General features: G+C 35.8%; 1 protein-coding gene across 6 annotated transcripts in view; it reads left to right on the top strand.

Moving 5' to 3' along the window:
• Positions 1–16952, top strand: part of phactr4a (phosphatase and actin regulator 4a) — a 69586-nt gene that overhangs the window by 17000 nt on the left and 35634 nt on the right. The window contains exon 2 of one of the 6 annotated variants that reach the window (XM_051136787.1): positions 3043–3090. In XM_051136787.1, coding sequence (XP_050992744.1) covers positions 3078–3090 — 13 coding nt within the window. In that variant the 5' untranslated portion in view covers positions 3043–3077. Of the gene's footprint in view, positions 1–3042; positions 3091–3500; positions 3628–12875; positions 13316–16952 lie in introns of those variants that run through there. The other 5 variants (XM_051136786.1, XM_051136785.1, XM_051136788.1 and 2 more) reach the window with 5 other exon arrangements.

Raw genomic sequence — 16952 nt, forward strand, 5'->3', positions numbered from 1 at the left:
TATAAATTCATTAGACATGCTTTTGATTATTGTTAAAATGTAATGAAATGATTAAACACAATTAATAAAATCCAGAAAATTAATGGAAAATAGAGATTCATAAAACTGAATTTGAGAAAAAACAATAAAACATATTTCATAGGGCCTTAAAAACATGTAATTTTTGTGAAACTTTTAATAAATTGCTGTTAAATTCTGCTGTTAAATATTTTTTTTAATGTAACTATTAAAATAGAGTCTAGAAAAATTAAAATGGAATTTAGAAAAAAATAAAACCGATTTCATAGGGCCCTCTTTATTTCATTTGTGTCTTTGTTTTATTGTAGTTGTCCTTTAGTTTGTTACTTGCATCTAGGTTCTTATTAAAATAAAAATAACAAAAAATGACTGTCATGATATAAATTGTTGTTGTGGAATAAAATTACTGTATCATGAAATAAGATTTGGCTTCATTTTTCCTTAATTTGTCTACTGACCTGTATTGGTAGTTGTTCACCACAGTCCTGCGTGGTGGCACTTGCATGTGATGATTATTTTTTTATTGTTTTTATTTTTTTAAAAAGGAGGCATGAAATGCTTTGTTTTAATAGATAAAATAACTATGACCTCCATATGGATCACCTATTATTCAAGTACTTTTCCTGTTGCTCTATGTTTTTTCGTAGTATTGGTTCAGTAGTTGTATCGTGATATTTTAGTCAGGTATCGTATCAAAGTCAAAATTTTGGTGTCGTGACAACACTTGTGCTCAGCCAGATGAACTCGCTGTGTGTTTTTTCACAGACTTGCGAAATGAGTAATTCTCCTTCATGTTGTTTACCTGACTATAACCAGTCTAAAAACAAACACTTGTGTTTTTGTAGGCAGTTAGCCACTTCACTTAAGCTGTTTAAAGCACCGGGTGATTCATGTGTACCGGCATAACTCTCTCATAACTCTTGATATTCTGTTCTCTCTTTGCTGCTATTGAAACTGAACCTGATGATTCATTTGCTCTTGCACACTTTTATATATTTAGACATACAGAGTAATGAAGTGCAAGGTTATTTCATTGCTCGACAGCACTATCATAGGCAGAACTAGCATTTCTCCATCCACTACTCCCCTGTGTTGTTTAGGGCAAGAGTTAAACCGATCTTTCTGGTCTGAAACCCCCTTTTGTTTGGTGGAAAGGCACAGAACGATTTGAGAATTGAGCCAGTCTGATACAGTAACACAAAAACATACAGAAAAAAACACTACAGTTGAATTAGCTTATTCACTTGGATAGATTTAAAAATCTGTTGCGTAAGAAAATATTTGCTTTTAGGAGTGTCAGGGAATGATTATCTCAACGGCACAATTAAGCCACTTAACAAATCGACAACTCTTTAAAATTCCACAATTACGTAACTCATCCTGAATAATGTTTATTGTTGAGAGTAGTTTCATGCTGTAAGGAATATGCAAGTTAAGTCACCTCATGTATAATACAGATTCAAAACAGCTTTACAGTGATAAACAGGAAAATTACATTTGCAAGGTAATGCTGCTATTTAATACTCCGAAGAACTACTATGCGACTTAGTAAAACATGATCCTGTAGAAAAACAAAGTTAGTATCTTAATAATACCATGCAGTTACTGTACATAAGAGTGTGCAGGTATGATGACTTAACCGTAATTAGTGATTATTAATAACAACTTAGACATGTTTTAGCAAATACGCGTGCCTTACTGTAATCTGATCGTGTGCATGTGAATGCATGTTTGTACTAGTGAATGCATTTTAAGTTTTCTGGAATTTAATGAAGTGGCAAAAACATCTAGGATGTTATATTTTATATTCAGTAAATAAATGAATATAAAAACAAAATATAGGATGATTATAAATATATTAAATATTACAATTAAGATTTAATTTTAAAATTTTAAGATTTTAATATTAAAATCTTAATATTGCATATAATAATTTAATTATCAATTACAAAAAAATAGGAATATTAACCCTTTTCTGTCACTTCCATTTTCGAACACAGACATAAAAATGCACTATCCAGACTTACATTTTTATAATTCATGAATGAAAACATTTTGTAATATGATTTTAATGTACAATTTCAGTGGTCTGATTTTAAAATGCCTTTCAAAGGATGAATTTTAAGATTTTTGAGTTTTTAACATATATAGTTTATTTTGATTTCCAAAACTTGATAGGGAAAAAGGCAACGAAGAAAGTCTTTTGTGACAAAAGTCAGAACTCATGTTTTTAAGTTGCACTCTTGGCATATATTAATCTATTACTTTTCCTACATAATTTGTAACACAAAAATATGGTAAAGTATCTATTAAAGAGTCTTAGACCTTTCCGACAGTGTATAGTTTGTCATGATTAGATTAGGATTTATTTATAATATGGTGAAGTAAAAAGACAGTTAAAGGGTTAAATATTTAGATTTCCAAAACAAAAAGTGATTTTAACCTTTTATTATTATTTTTTTTTTTGTTAATCATTAAAGTTAATGAACTGTAGTCTTTATATTGATTTTTCAATGGGTGGTAACAAGTTTTCAGGTTTATATTGACTTTGTATTTCATAATGTGTTGGAATGGATACGACATGCTATGTTTTGTTGGTTTTACCAGATAAAGAACTGTATATTACACAGGATACTTGAGCTGCATTCACAGGCAACCAGCTTCCTACACTGCTTCATGACTTGTATCACTCCACACTTTTCCTGCGTTCTTTTTAACATAATTAAATTGAACAGAAAAATTCCAATTAATATTTAATGTCCATTTATTTATTTTGTAAGTAGCCGTATGTGGGATTAGTCATTTGGTCATTATCACAAAATAAACCCCTTCAGGGTGATCCCTTCTACTGTGTTGTTGCTGTTTATTTTGCAGTGCATTAACCCTTTACTCGCCTCACCCATGTCTTCTCGCAGTGTCAATCAATGTCAGACTGGACCGTTTAAATATATCGCAGCCATTGCATTAGTGAAATTATTTGTATTGTTTATTACTAATCAAGCAATCTATCTCTTATGTCCTCAGGAACCTCTACCTGCTGCAGCGTTCTTGACGCAGGAATGGAAAACCGAGGTAAGTGGATAGATTATTATGTCAAAAAGACTTATAGACTATAGAATTATCTGGTCATCATTCAATGTTTATGTGGATGGAGCTGGCTTAGATTCATTGTATACTCCAAGTCTTAACAGACCTTTGCAGAATTAGTTTTCACTCATTTTGGTTTTTGATTATAAGCAGTTTTATCAATTATGCTAATTGTTCCAATCCTGGAATAGTTGCATATAGGATGTTTTTTTTTCTTTTTCTTTTTCTTTTCTTTTCTTTTTGATGGTAGAGTAGTTTGTGATATCAGTGATTCTGTGATGTTGTTTTATAATATCACTGAGTTCGTAAGGAACATTAGCCTCATAAAGTAGGCTGACCATGTGACACATAGGTGTGTTGGCTTTCGAATGAGATATCTGATCACGCTTTGCCCAGTCGACACACCCACAGGTGAAACTTAGTGCCTTTCATGTGCCACGGTGTAGCTTCACTTTTCTGTGGGGAATTTCACCTTTATGGACAAAGAGAGTAACTCTGTAGAAGAGGAGACTTCCTCATCAGGTAGGAAATGCTAGTTTACCGCTCTTCACTGTCTGCCGACCGAGGAACAGGGTAAATATCTGTTGACTGCCATTGAAAGTCAAGTGTTTTTTTTTTTTTTTTTTCTATAACGATAAAGGGTGTTTAAACATAGCAATGGCCATTGACGTTTGTTGGTACAGAGTGTTTTAGATTTTGTTATTCCTTTTTAAAGGGAATTATTCGTGTATAGTCAACGGCCTGTTTGAGCATGTGAAACTGGTTCCCATAAATGCCTGTGTGTTCTAAGAACTATTTATTTATACAAAGAAATCTTTTGTCTTTACCAAAAAATCTGTCTATTGAAGTGCTAGATTGTGTATTTTTGAGTTTAGACAACATGCAACATCAGATCGGTCTTTGTGATGAAGATCTGTGCTGTGTCATGTAGCTTAATGCTACAGTAATGGTATGGGGTTATACTTCATAAATTGCATCATACTCAGTATTTACACTACGGTTTCAAAGTTTCATGTTCATGTTTCAAGATTAATATTTGTCTTAAGCAAGAATGCATTCATTTGTTTGAAAAGTGACAGTAAAGACATTTATAATGTTACAAAAGATTTCTACTAATCTGCGATACACCCGTGTTATTTGGATCATTCACATTTTCTCTGGTGTAGCATGCTGTATCTAAAACCTTTTGTTTATGCTCTTTTTATTTATATAATTGTATATATTTGTACTTAAATTCAGTTTCCACAAGTTAATTTAACATTAAAATGTCTTAAAAATCACAAGGCATTGTAATGCCATGTTATTACCATGCTAAAAAGAAAGAAACTACAACCACAACCCATTTTATTTAAAAAGCGTTGCATTTGTTGATGCTTATTATTATATGCTTAAAGTTATATTCAGGGATTGTGACCGGAAGTGTAATGACTCTTTACTTATATGAGTTTCTGCTGTGATTTGGAAATAGTCCAAGAGATTTCCTTGATAGGATTTGCTCACCTCAGTGTTTTGACCTGATTTCTTCTGGTGACTTTTGTCCTCAGTGTTGGGACAGAGAGTGATATCAGGACAGCTGATAGGGGAAGAACAGGGGTATTGTGTCTAATGCTGGGACAGATCACAAACTGGTTACGTTTGTTTGATACTTTTGTCTGTATCGTGGGTGAATTTCTTTTGAGCATCAGCAGGATCTAGTACATACTGTATGAAACCATACGTCACTGCCACTTTATCTGAACTGAAATGTTACTTTGATAGCATAGCAGCAAAATTCATATCTAACATTGTTAAAGGAGAAGTTCGCTTCCGGGATCAAAAATTTACAAATAATTTACTCACCCCCTTGTCATCCAAGATGTTCATGTCTTTCTTTCTTCAGTCAATAAGAAATTATGTTTCTTGAGGAAAAACATTTCCAAATTTTTCTTTATGTAGTGGACTTCAGTGGTGCCCCAAAGCTTGAACTTTCAAAATGCAGTTTCAGTGCAGCTTCAAAGGGCTCTAAACAATCCCGGCCGAGGAAGAAGGGTCTCATCTAGTGAATCTATATACTAGCAATCTATATTCTTTTTAACCTCAAAGTCTTGTCCTGTCTCGTCTCTGCAATGTGAGTGCATTGTTTGTGTAATCCGGGTCAATACAGTTAGGGTATGTCGAACAACTGTCTTGTTTTCTTTTTCAATGTTAAAAATCACTGTTTTACCTTTTATTTATTTATTTATTTTAATGTTCTTTGCATGTTTACTTTGTAAACACTGGGTTTGTAAACACAGTGATGTAGGACCATTTTGAAGTTGGGGAAGAAAACGAGATGGGAGTTTTTCGACATACCCTAACTGTCTTGACGGCATTGAAACAAAACAGAGTTCATGAAGACTTATACAAGACGAGCGTTTGAGGTTAAAAAGCATTTAAATTGTCAATTTGTTTTGAAAATGACTGACCGTTTTGCTAGATAAGAACCTTCTTCCTCGTCTGGGATCATTTGGAGCCATTTGAAGCTGCATTTAAACTACATTTTGGAAGTTTGAACTTGGGGACACCGTTGAACTCCACTATATGGAGAGAAATCCTGAAATGGTTTCCTCAAGAAACATAATTTCTTATCGACTGAAGAAAGAAAGACAAACATCTTGGATGGCGAAGGGGTGAGTACACTATCTGTAAATATTTGTTCTGGAAGTGGACTTCTTCTTTAAGACTGTTGTGACAAACAGCAACTGAGCGTTTTAAAATCCCACGTAAAATAAAAACTTTTCTTAGGTTTCCAAATAATGTAGAGTTCCCGCAATCACGAATAATCTGGAAATGTGTTTTCTAGATGTGGAAAAGTCATACGTTTTTATCAAGATAATTTTAATTTCTGCTCTGAACTAATGTGTTTCATCATCTAGCTTTTGCACTTGTAAATCTGATCTCAATGACTTTTTTTTTATTATTAATAATGGGTTCACAAATCAGTCTGAATAACTTGTTAGCGAATTGATCTGAAAGTTATTCTTAAATTATTATCCATTAATCACAATTGACTGGAAAGGACATGCAAGTTCACTGGTTCAGAAGTGTGGCAACTCTGTAAAATTTCAGTTTACTGCCTGCAAGACTTCATGATATATGCACTTTGCAAATGATGATTTTAAACATTTTTCCTAGCAGTTCTTTTAGCTCTTTCACAGGTCAGCTCTCATTATAACCATATGCTAATGTCCAGTGAGTCAGCAGTCGAGCAGAACAATGAACTGAATGCGACTCTAAAGCCTCACATGGGTGTATCAAAAGAACAGCTAGCCAGAGCAGTTCAGAGTGAGGTGGACATATGAGCAACTCTGTATCACACACTGAGTCACTGTACATCAAAGTGATGTTATATATTGCAATATAGTTGCTGTAGATGGACATACTAGAAAGTATATTTTGTTTCACCACATCTAACAAACATAAGATTATTCATAACACTACACATTGTCTCTATTACAGAGTCAGAGTATTCAGGATTGATTCATGCTATTGGTGTAATGATTTTATTGTTTACATGAGTTGTTTTGTGTTTGCATGATTTGAATTAAATTTCAATAACACTGCTTGTCCTTCAGATGGCGCTGGTGTTTGTCTTTTGCTGCATGCAAAAGGTCATGTGTAGAGCTGGTGGAAACCTGTGCGCTGTCAGCTGTGTCTGCCTTACAGTAACAGTTTCTGTTATTATAGAACAATGCAGCCTATTAGGCTCTTAGGCCTGTTTACATACAAGTTTCTCTTACATTTATTAATGCCTCTGCCTTACAGGTTTTGTACATCGTTACATTTGGTAGACGTGTTCCTAGAAAATCAAATCCATAAGCTTGGTGTTTATATCAACAATGGTTTATAGAAAAGGCAGTCATTATTATTTAGATCGCATTAAATTATTCTGTGATTCTTTCAGATCATCTGAGATGGCAAGAACATGCATCAGTTTATTTAAATGCCTGAAATAAGGTCTGTGGTTCCCAGAAATTCATGGTATTTTCACATTTCAGCTACAACATATAATACTACCACTAGTGGTTTTTATTGTTTGTTTTCTTAATTTGTGTCTTGTAAAAGTTGGCTGCTAATAAGTGGCTAAATGGGACTATAGAGGTTGTCTGGTACAGTAAATGTCACACAGCAAAAAAGGATGTGAGACAAGAAATCGACACAGCCCTGATCACTAACTAGATCAGCTCATGCTATAAGAGGAAAAACCTTTGAGCCAAGCTTACTAAATCAATTTTTTTATTTTATTTTATTTTATTTATAATTAATTAATTAATTTATTTTTTATAAACAATCATTTCCGCATGCAAGAATGTGAATACACTATATTTATTGATATATTTATTTATTGATTGATTGATTTAAAACAAAAAACCTTTCAACAAAACTGTGGAAGTCAACCAATAAAACATCTTTATACCAGATACATTATAAAGCAGTCTGATTTATCCACAATACCACAAAGAGCATAGTGCATTTTTATTAGGGCATGTGTTTATCTCAAGCTTAGTGTCAGTGAAGTTTTTCTGTACATTGAAGACAAACAATTATGGTGTAGTTTGTGTATTGTTTATAGTTCTCTATAGTGAGATTCCCAACCCTAAGCTCTAGGGCTGTGTATTGCCAAGAATCTGGCGATGCGATACGTATCACGATACAGGGGTTGCGATACGATATGTTGCGATACTGTATTTCTTATTTTCTGAATAGGACATAATTTTAGGAAAGCTGTTAAGAACACACCACCATATTCAAACCGTTCAGTGTTATTGAATCACTTTTTGTGCAGTACGAGTAAAGGGGGAAAATAAAGTGCTTGCATGATTCGTTAGTTATTAAATGTATAAAATGTAAGCTTTTATAAACAGACCATATATATTTTTAGACCCTGCTTTAATTTAAGTTTATAATTGTAACCATGTCAGATAATTTTGATCTGAACTTAAAGGGGTCATTGGATGCCCATTTTCCACAAGTTTACATGATTCTTTAGGGTCTTAATGAAAAGTCTATAATATACTTTGGTTAAAAATTCTCAATGGTTTTGTAAAACAACACCCTTTTTACCTTGCCAAAATCAGCTCTGCAAAAATCATCTCATTCTGGTCGAGGCTGCTTTAAATGCAAATGAGCTCTGCTCGCCCGCCCCTCTCTTCTCTCTGTGGAGTGAAGAGCCCGTTTACTTTAGCTGCGCTTAGCCGCGTTTAGCCACTAAACTTGCTAACTAGCACATTATTAGGAAAAGCGATCACAAAGATTCATAAAAAACCCCTTATACTCACTTCTGCTGTAAGTGAAGCTGGATCACGAATGATTCACGCAAACATAGACGGATATATGTAGATCGGGAGGTGCATTCCATTCACATACAAACGTAATCCACTGCATCTTCAGCGGCTCAGATGTCGAGAATAAATGACGACCAGTACGTTCATTATTACATCCAGCAACACAACACCTCAATCGCTCAATTTTTGTCTAACTTACATCCCAGCTCCGGCATCAAAACATGGAGGTCGGACTGTTACAATTGATCTCAGGTAAAACACTCATGTCAATAAACTATGGTGGGAACACCACTGTGGGTGTGACGCCACAACGACAGGCATCTGAGAATGGGATATTATTTTTACAGATTAATTAAAAACCACTGCATGGATTTTTATCATTATAGGGTAGATTTGTACATACACTGCCATCACACATTAATGTTCAAACAACATGAAAAAGTGAACTTAGCATCTGATGACCCCTTTAAGATCTACATCTGCTTAATATCAATGAAAAATATTTGCAGGATTCCTAAAGAAAAGAAAATAATTGTAAAACAATAAAATAAATACAGATATTGGATATTCTAAGAACCTTTTTGTTCTGAGAATTTCGCAAGTTTTGGATTTTGCAGGTTTTTCAGTTTGTAATTATTCTCAGACTGCGACCCGAGCACTGCCTCAACTGCACAAAACAGCCCCACCATTAGAGAAAGCGGCGGGCAGCCACATGGCTACCCCACCGCACCCTTCGCCCTGTGCGAAGGTCCTTTCTCAGGACACGGGACGCGGCAAGCAGTGGAACCGAGGTGCGAGCGCCGCCTCGGCTGCACGGGGTGCTTCTGCTGCACAGACGGGTGGTGGCTGCACGCCGGTTCCGATGCTTGCCGCATCCTGGAGCGAACGTTACCTCAAAAGCCAAAATGACGCCACACTTTACATCAAGGTGGGAGCAGTAACTATTCTTTCATCCTCCATTAACGTTAACATTAGTGGCGTGCCCTTATGCTAGTATTTCCTGTCACTGTTTAAGTTCAGAGATAAGAGGACTCCAATCAAACGATCAGGATGTATGCTCAAAATGAAGGAACTGTCATGAGTCTTGTATGATGATTATTATTTTTTTTATTTATTTTTTTTTTTAATATCGATATTTCATTTTTGAGAATTGATACAGTATTGTCAAACAAAATATTGCGATACACACGTGTATCGATATTTTCTTACACCCCTACTAAGCAGTTTTGTATGTTTTTAGTTTTGTATGTGTGTGAGATTTCTCCCTTTTTTTAGCTGGATTGTGGGAAAGTTGAGCAGTTGTATGCTGTCTCAAGTGTTTTGAAGGGCAGTTCTGTTAACACGCTCCGCTGGCAGAATAAAACTGTCTGCTCTGTTTATCTGAAGTGCAGACCAGTGGAGGTTTTCTTATTTCTGGCATTATTATTTGGATACTTGGGAAATCTTTTAATTGATACTTAAACAAATTGTTTATATACGCTAAGAGTATTTAATGTGTAGCATTACATTTTGTATTCTATTTAATGAACCAGTTTTATCTATCTTGCTTCATTCAGCCCTTTCTGGCTTTTGTCTGCTGACAGCTTAAGTGAGTTTATCCAAGCACAGCACTTTTGTGAGTGTGTGTGTGTGTGTGTGTGTGTTTCACTGAAAAACCTGGCTCTGACTGACACTAAACACAGCCAGCTTTGCTTTTCTGTCCTCCTCCGTCTCGGCGCTCCATCTCTCTGATCCCAGACTCCCACACATACGGATAACACGAGCCACATCATGTCCTGTGTGGAAAACTCCCTTCTCCAGAGGGATTCAGTGTAACATTTTGACATGGAGTTCTTTTGGATTTACCTTCTTTTTTTATTTATTTGTTTTTGTATTATTTGTATTTATTTGTGACACGAGTTTGAATCCCGCCTTGAGGTCCTTTGCTGATCCTACTTCCCTCTCTCCTCCCAGTACTCTTCTGTCAGCTCTCCACTGTCCTCTCACAAAAAAGGTATAAAAAAAATCCCATAAATATAACTTCAAAAAAAAAATTATTTGATAAAGTTCATAAGATTAGTTAGGGATGCAATGAAATTTTGGCTGCAGAATAAAATAACAATTTTGTGTTGCTTTCAATAAACGTAATTATTTTATTGGCTTTTTTAAATTTAATATCATTAAGAGTTTTCATTTCGTTGCATCCCCCAGATAAGTAATTATAAATGCCACTTCTGACAAAAAAATTTAATGCATTCTGGCCGATCTTAGTGACCCCAAACTTTTGAAAGATGTCTGCATGGCACTGCATAAGATGATAAATGCCAAAACAGATGGCATTATTTCAAAAATAGCATAAACACACTTTTCAAACACTACATTTCACAAAAAGGTGTAAGGTGAAATGGGTATAAAAGCTCGAAGAGGCCAAGCATTATTTTTTTCTTTCTTGTTTTCTAATGGTTTCCACATAATTATTTATTTAATTATTTATTTACTTACTTACTTACTTACTTACTTACTTGCTTATGTGTTCAGAACATAACAGAAGTGGTGTTCTTGTGATCCCGTCATAGACACCTGACCCGTTATCTTACAGGAGCACTAATTACGTTATGAACCATATCTATTAGACGCTTTTAGAAGTAATACTTTAAAAGTACTTTAAAAAAGTACTGTAGTACTTTTAGAAAACACAAAAAATAAAATTATGAATTTACTTTGATATACACCTTTTGCACTTACGGTGTTGATGGCTCCATTACTAGACTATTTAAAAATATCAAATGCACAAATAAAACTGCATCTGTCTCTGTTTAAAAAGAAAATCAGCTGATTTATTGTTATATTTTAAATGTATTAGCACAATAAACTCTCATTATGGTATTATAGTACCCTCTCGTAAAAGACGCTGTAAAACTGAAACTGGAACAAAAATAAAAAGTTTTTGCTCATAGAAAAAAAAAATCCAAACTAATTTTTGAATAAACTGAAAAATTGTGATTATGCGAATAAAATTGTGTTATGTTATCATACAAAAAAAGTATGACCTCTTAGGTCCATAAATAATAGATTTAGCTTCATATATACTGTAGTTAATGTGATAAACTTCACCTGTATGGTTACTTTTCACATTGTATGGATGACTTTATGCATCCATCCCAACACACCTGTTGAATTGAAAGTTATGAATCGTTCAGAAAAAGTAAAGTTTGTTAAAGGGGTCATCGGATGCAAAGTTCACTTTTACATGTTGTTTGAACATTAATGTGTGTTGGTAGTGTATGTACAAATCTACCCTATAATGATAAAAATCCATGCAGTGGTTTTTAATTAATCTTTAAAAGTAATATTCCCTTTTTTAAATCGAGCCATTCCGCTCCCACAATAGTTGATTGACACTGGTGTCTTACCTTAGACCCGCCTTAAATCAGTTGTAACAGTCCGACCTCCATTGTTTCGATGCCGGAGCAGTGATGTAAATTAGAATATCTCCGATTGAGCGATTGAGGTGTTGTGTTGCTGGATGTAATAACGAACATAGTGGTCGTCATTTACTCCCGACATCTGAGCAGCTGAAGATGCAGTGGATTACATTTGTTTGTAAAGGGAATGCACCTCCCAGTCTACATAAATGCGTCTATGTTCATGCAAATCAATCGTGATCCAGCTTCACCTACAGCAGAAGTGAGTGTAAGGGTTTTTTTATGAATCTGTGCAATCACCTTTCCTAATAACATGCTAGTTAGCAAGTTTTGCGGCTAAACATGCTAAATGCGGCTAAAGTAAACAGGCTCGTCACTCCACAGAGAGAAGAGGGGCGGGGCGAGCAGAGCTCATTTGCATTTACAGGAGCAATCCATCACAATGGGTTGATTTATTTTTTTTTTTTGACAAGGTAAAAACTGTGTTGTTTTACACAACAATTGAGATTTTTTTAACCAAAGTATATTATACACTTTTCATTAAGACCCTAAGGAATAATATCAACTTGTGGGCCTCCGATGACCCCTTTAAACTCGAGCCTTATCTCATGACTTCATTTTATTTATTCCTACTGAATAAACAAAGTGGCCTCTTTTCTAAATACATACTATTCACCAAATGTAAAGTATGAGTTTGCATGTCCTCATTAGATGTCACTGGGCAGTGGACGCAACTATGACTATAGTGACCACATTACGACATTGTTGCTTAATTTAATTTCTCATCGGCATAACTGTCTGGAACTTTTTATCCCATTTTGGTTACACCTAGCTGTTCACAGCATCCTTGTAAGTATATACTATGAACAGTCTTCATTTCACTCCCACGCACATGTAGATAATCAGCTTGTGCCACCACCTTTCTATCTGTCTCACTCCCTGTAACTCGAGCCCTCTGTGATGTCACTTCCTGCCAGTCAAACGCTCCACCTCGCCCCTGCTCGTGTTGCAGCCCCTCTCAGGTTACAGTGCACAATCTAATGCATTTTGGGAAATGAAGGTGTGTAGCAACCTAAGGTCAAGACCGTAGAGACCAGCTCCCATCTCCTCTGGTCCCCCTGCAGAAAAATTCGGCACCGGGTATGACTGGCATCCCAGCCAGCTGACGTGCTTCAGACGAGCGGCGTATGTTATTTATGAAGTCAAGGCTGCTGAGAGGGAGGAGCCTTCAAGGAGTTGTTGACTTAGAGTGAGCGAGCCAGCAAAACAGAAGTTGTGAAGTTAGAAGGAGGGACGAACGGGGCGAGCGCGAGCTCCGACGTCTAGGATTACAGAGCGGGAGTACCTGCTTGCTGAGAATAGTGGAACTGTGTTTTGCCCTCCCTGCCGCGGGCCCCGGGACAGGCAGAGGACGGGGCACACCGGACGCAGGGGTACAGGGCAAGATTATGGGACAGGGAGCGAGTACTCAGACTTTAAACCCGAACCTTGCCTACATAACAGGTGAGTCATTTCAGACAGGATGTCGATTTTCGACGATACGCAGATTATGAGCTTTCTCACGGTTTGTACGGTTGTTTCTGCTGGAGGCAATCTTGTGATTTTGCTTGTGCGTACTCAGCGCAGATGCCAACTGTACTTGATCGCAGGTGTACGCTTCTTGATGTGAAGAAAGGAGTAAAAGACAGGCATGGGCAGGTGGGGTGAATGTATGCTGATGGAATGTAGCGATTGTGCAATCAGACATTCTCATGTTTCTGTCAAGCACACGCTTCCTCTCGGATTAGACCTTACTGGATGATATGAGAAGCTGTAGCTCTCCATAGCAGTCACATTGCATCTTTTTAATCATGTATAACCATGTGTTTAGTGAGGCCGTGTTAAAGGAGAAACCTGTTTGTGCTGTTTGTTGATTCAAGCGGTTTCTTGTTGACGCTCTGAAAATCGCAGTGAGCTTGAACCCAACATGCTTCCTCATCCTTCCTTAGAGGCTGTGTAGCTCATTCATAAACCTGTTCTTACATAAACACATTAAATGCATCCGTTCACTTAAGAATAGTTTAATGACGGACTTGCACAAATTGTTTTTAAAGGAGGGCTTGAATTGAATTGTACTGTTGCTGCTGTATACAAATTTGCTATTCTGCAACTTAACTTTACAGTGTGTTGAATGAACTTGAAATAAAGTTTGCTTTTTCACATTGTAGAGGTTGAGAAAAACTATTATGTAAATTGATTTAAACTGATGCAAATCAACCGTTTTTATCTCACATAATTCAAAAACTCTTGCACACTGATACTAAGGTCGTTTAACATTGTACACTACGAGTCAAAAGTTTTTGAACAGTAAGATTTTTAATGTTTTCTTTAAAGACTTCTGTTTTGCTCTCCAAGCCTGTATTGATTTGAACCAAAGTACAGCGAAACTGTAAAGTTTTGATCTATTTTTACTATTTAAAATAACTCTTTTCTATTTGTTTTTTTTTTTTTTTTTTTGTAATTTTATTCCTGTGATTTTTCAGCATCATTTTAATATTCTGATTCTGATAAGTAAATAAATAAATAAATAAATAATTATTAATTAATCAAATAATGAATTAATTAGTAATAATACTGACTCCAAGCTTCTGGTATAGTGTATGTTACAAAAGCTTATTATTTCAGATAAATGCTGATCTTTTGGATCATTCTATTCATAAAATAATCCTTAAAAAATGTTTTTTAATAATAATAATAATAATAATAAATGTTTTTTGAGCAGCAAATCAGAATGTTAGAATTATTTCTAAAGGATCATGTGACTGGAGTAATGAGGCTAAAAATTCATCTTTGAAATCACAGGAATAAATTACATTTTAAAATTTATTCTAATAGAAAACAGTTATTTTAAATAGTAAAAATCGATCAATTTTACTGTTTTTTGCTGTAATAAATGTTTTTTGAGCAGCAAATTATCATATTAGAATGATTTCTGAACTGTCACGTGAGACTTAAGACTGGAGAAATGATGCTGAAAATTTAGTTTTAATCACAGGAATAAATTACATTTTACAATATATTAAAGGGATCCTATTATGCTCTTTTACGAAGTTTTGATTTTGTTTTGGGGGTGTACTAGAACATGCTTTCATGCTATTATTTTTCATCACACATTATTTTTAACATAATTTACATCATTACATTATCTCTCCCAGCCTGGCACAAATGGCTCGATTAGTTCCGGGTTTAATGAAGGCCTGCCTTCCGAAAAACGAAATGTGTTGTGATTTGGTTAGCTGTCCCACTGCGTTGTGATTGGCTAACAGCTTAGACGGTGTTTCAGTAGTGCCATGCCCCTTGTCAAAGTAGTTAGAGCAAGCTAGATTAATAGTGATTCTAACGTTTTAAATATGGATATTTTTCTTACAAAAACGCATCGGATTGCTACAGGAGGCCTTTATTAACCCCATAAAGCTTGGGAGTGCCAGGATAAATTTTAATATAACTCTGATTGCATTCGTCTGAAAGAAGGAAGTCATATACACCTAGGATGCATGGAGGGTGAGTAAATAATACACTACAGTAGTGTTGGGCCCTATCATCGGCCTACGAGATCACCAATACATGATATTATCCTGCTAATGTATTTAATCATTTACGTACTTAGTTTCATTGCATTACATTGTCAAAGAACATCATCACTGATTAGCCTAGCCTATTCTAGTGCAAGTTTATGCGTTTTGAAAACCCTTGCGTTATAAGTGAAGTTATCTACACTGTATGATGAATAAATCTCTTACCTCACACTGCACACGTCTGCGCCGCGTTACGGCTCCGACACGGCAACTGGAGTAGATCGCGTCTTCAGCATGTGTTTCGACCCCGTGCACTGCACACGTCTGCAGTGCGTTACAGCTCTGAAGCGGCCACTCTGGTCAATGCTTGTGTTTATACCCGTTGCGCTGCGGCTCGTTGGAGCGGTTCTCCACGCTGCATCACTAAAGTTAGGCTAATCCCCCACCTCGTCCCTACCCTCCCTCCAACAATTAAAATTTCTGTGGAAGGTATTTAATTTAATGATATTCTAATGGACCGTGTTGTGACATCATTGCATGCGGAAAACAAGCGTTGTAGTCCAAAAGAGCCGTTTATTGTAGTTCTTGAAAAGGGATTTTTTAAAAACGAAATATCTCTCTTTAGACTGGACTTTGAGATTTGTAACTTTGTAGATTTTTTTTTATGCCCAAGATACACACCACACACTAACTAAAATTCAGAAAGTGAAAAAGCATAATAACACCCCTTTAAGATAGAAAGCAGGTATTTTAAAAAGTAATAATAGCAACAAGATTACGGCTAACAAATCTTAATGGCCCCATTAAGATTAGGGCTCTAATAAGCAGCAGTTGGTAAGCAGCACTAATGCATACTGCTACACACACACATTCTGTACATCCCTCACTATCAGACAAGCACCTTTTGATGACCTGTCATGTTGTTTTAAGGTGTTGCCGTGAATCTTCTGTTTATTCTGTCAAACGACATCACGTGGCGTGCTCTCTTCTCACTTGCCGTTTGATCATTTTTGCATGCGTTCAGTTTTTCCACTGACTCTTGACCTCTGTGTTTATTTACACACGGTGTCCTCGACATCCGTGTGTGATGTCCTCTGTCATTATCATCGCTGTATGTTACACTGAGTTCAGGGCAGTCGACTCTGATCCGATTCTCACGTATGTCACTGATATGAGAGGAATGCGCAGCCTTCCTGAAACAAAGAGCTCATTGAGTCTGAGGCAGTGTTTTGTGGAAACGCTGATTGAGCTGTGTGTGTGGTTGTGTGTGTCAGGTGAAGATCAGTGCTTGGTTTTGTTGGGTATATTGTGACCTGTGCTCTGATAGTTCGACGTTCACTTTATTTATTTTTCTGTTTTATCAAGGTTGTGGTGCCATAACAATGAGCCATCTTGTTTTTTGTCACTGTGCCCTTCTTTTTCCAAAAACAACATGAGGACAGTTTTTCCAGTAAGCAGCAAGTAGATCATTTCATATCTGCAGTGATTTTAAAGGAAAAACTGCCGAATTATTATTTCAAATGGTAATTTTATTACTGCTGTATATTTGTTAGTAATTGAAGTCATGATTTAATGAGCCAAAATAC

Source organism: Labeo rohita, chromosome 19, assembly GCF_022985175.1.
Source record: "Labeo rohita strain BAU-BD-2019 chromosome 19, IGBB_LRoh.1.0, whole genome shotgun sequence".
In the NCBI taxonomy this organism is placed as follows: Eukaryota; Metazoa; Chordata; class Actinopteri; order Cypriniformes; family Cyprinidae; genus Labeo; species Labeo rohita.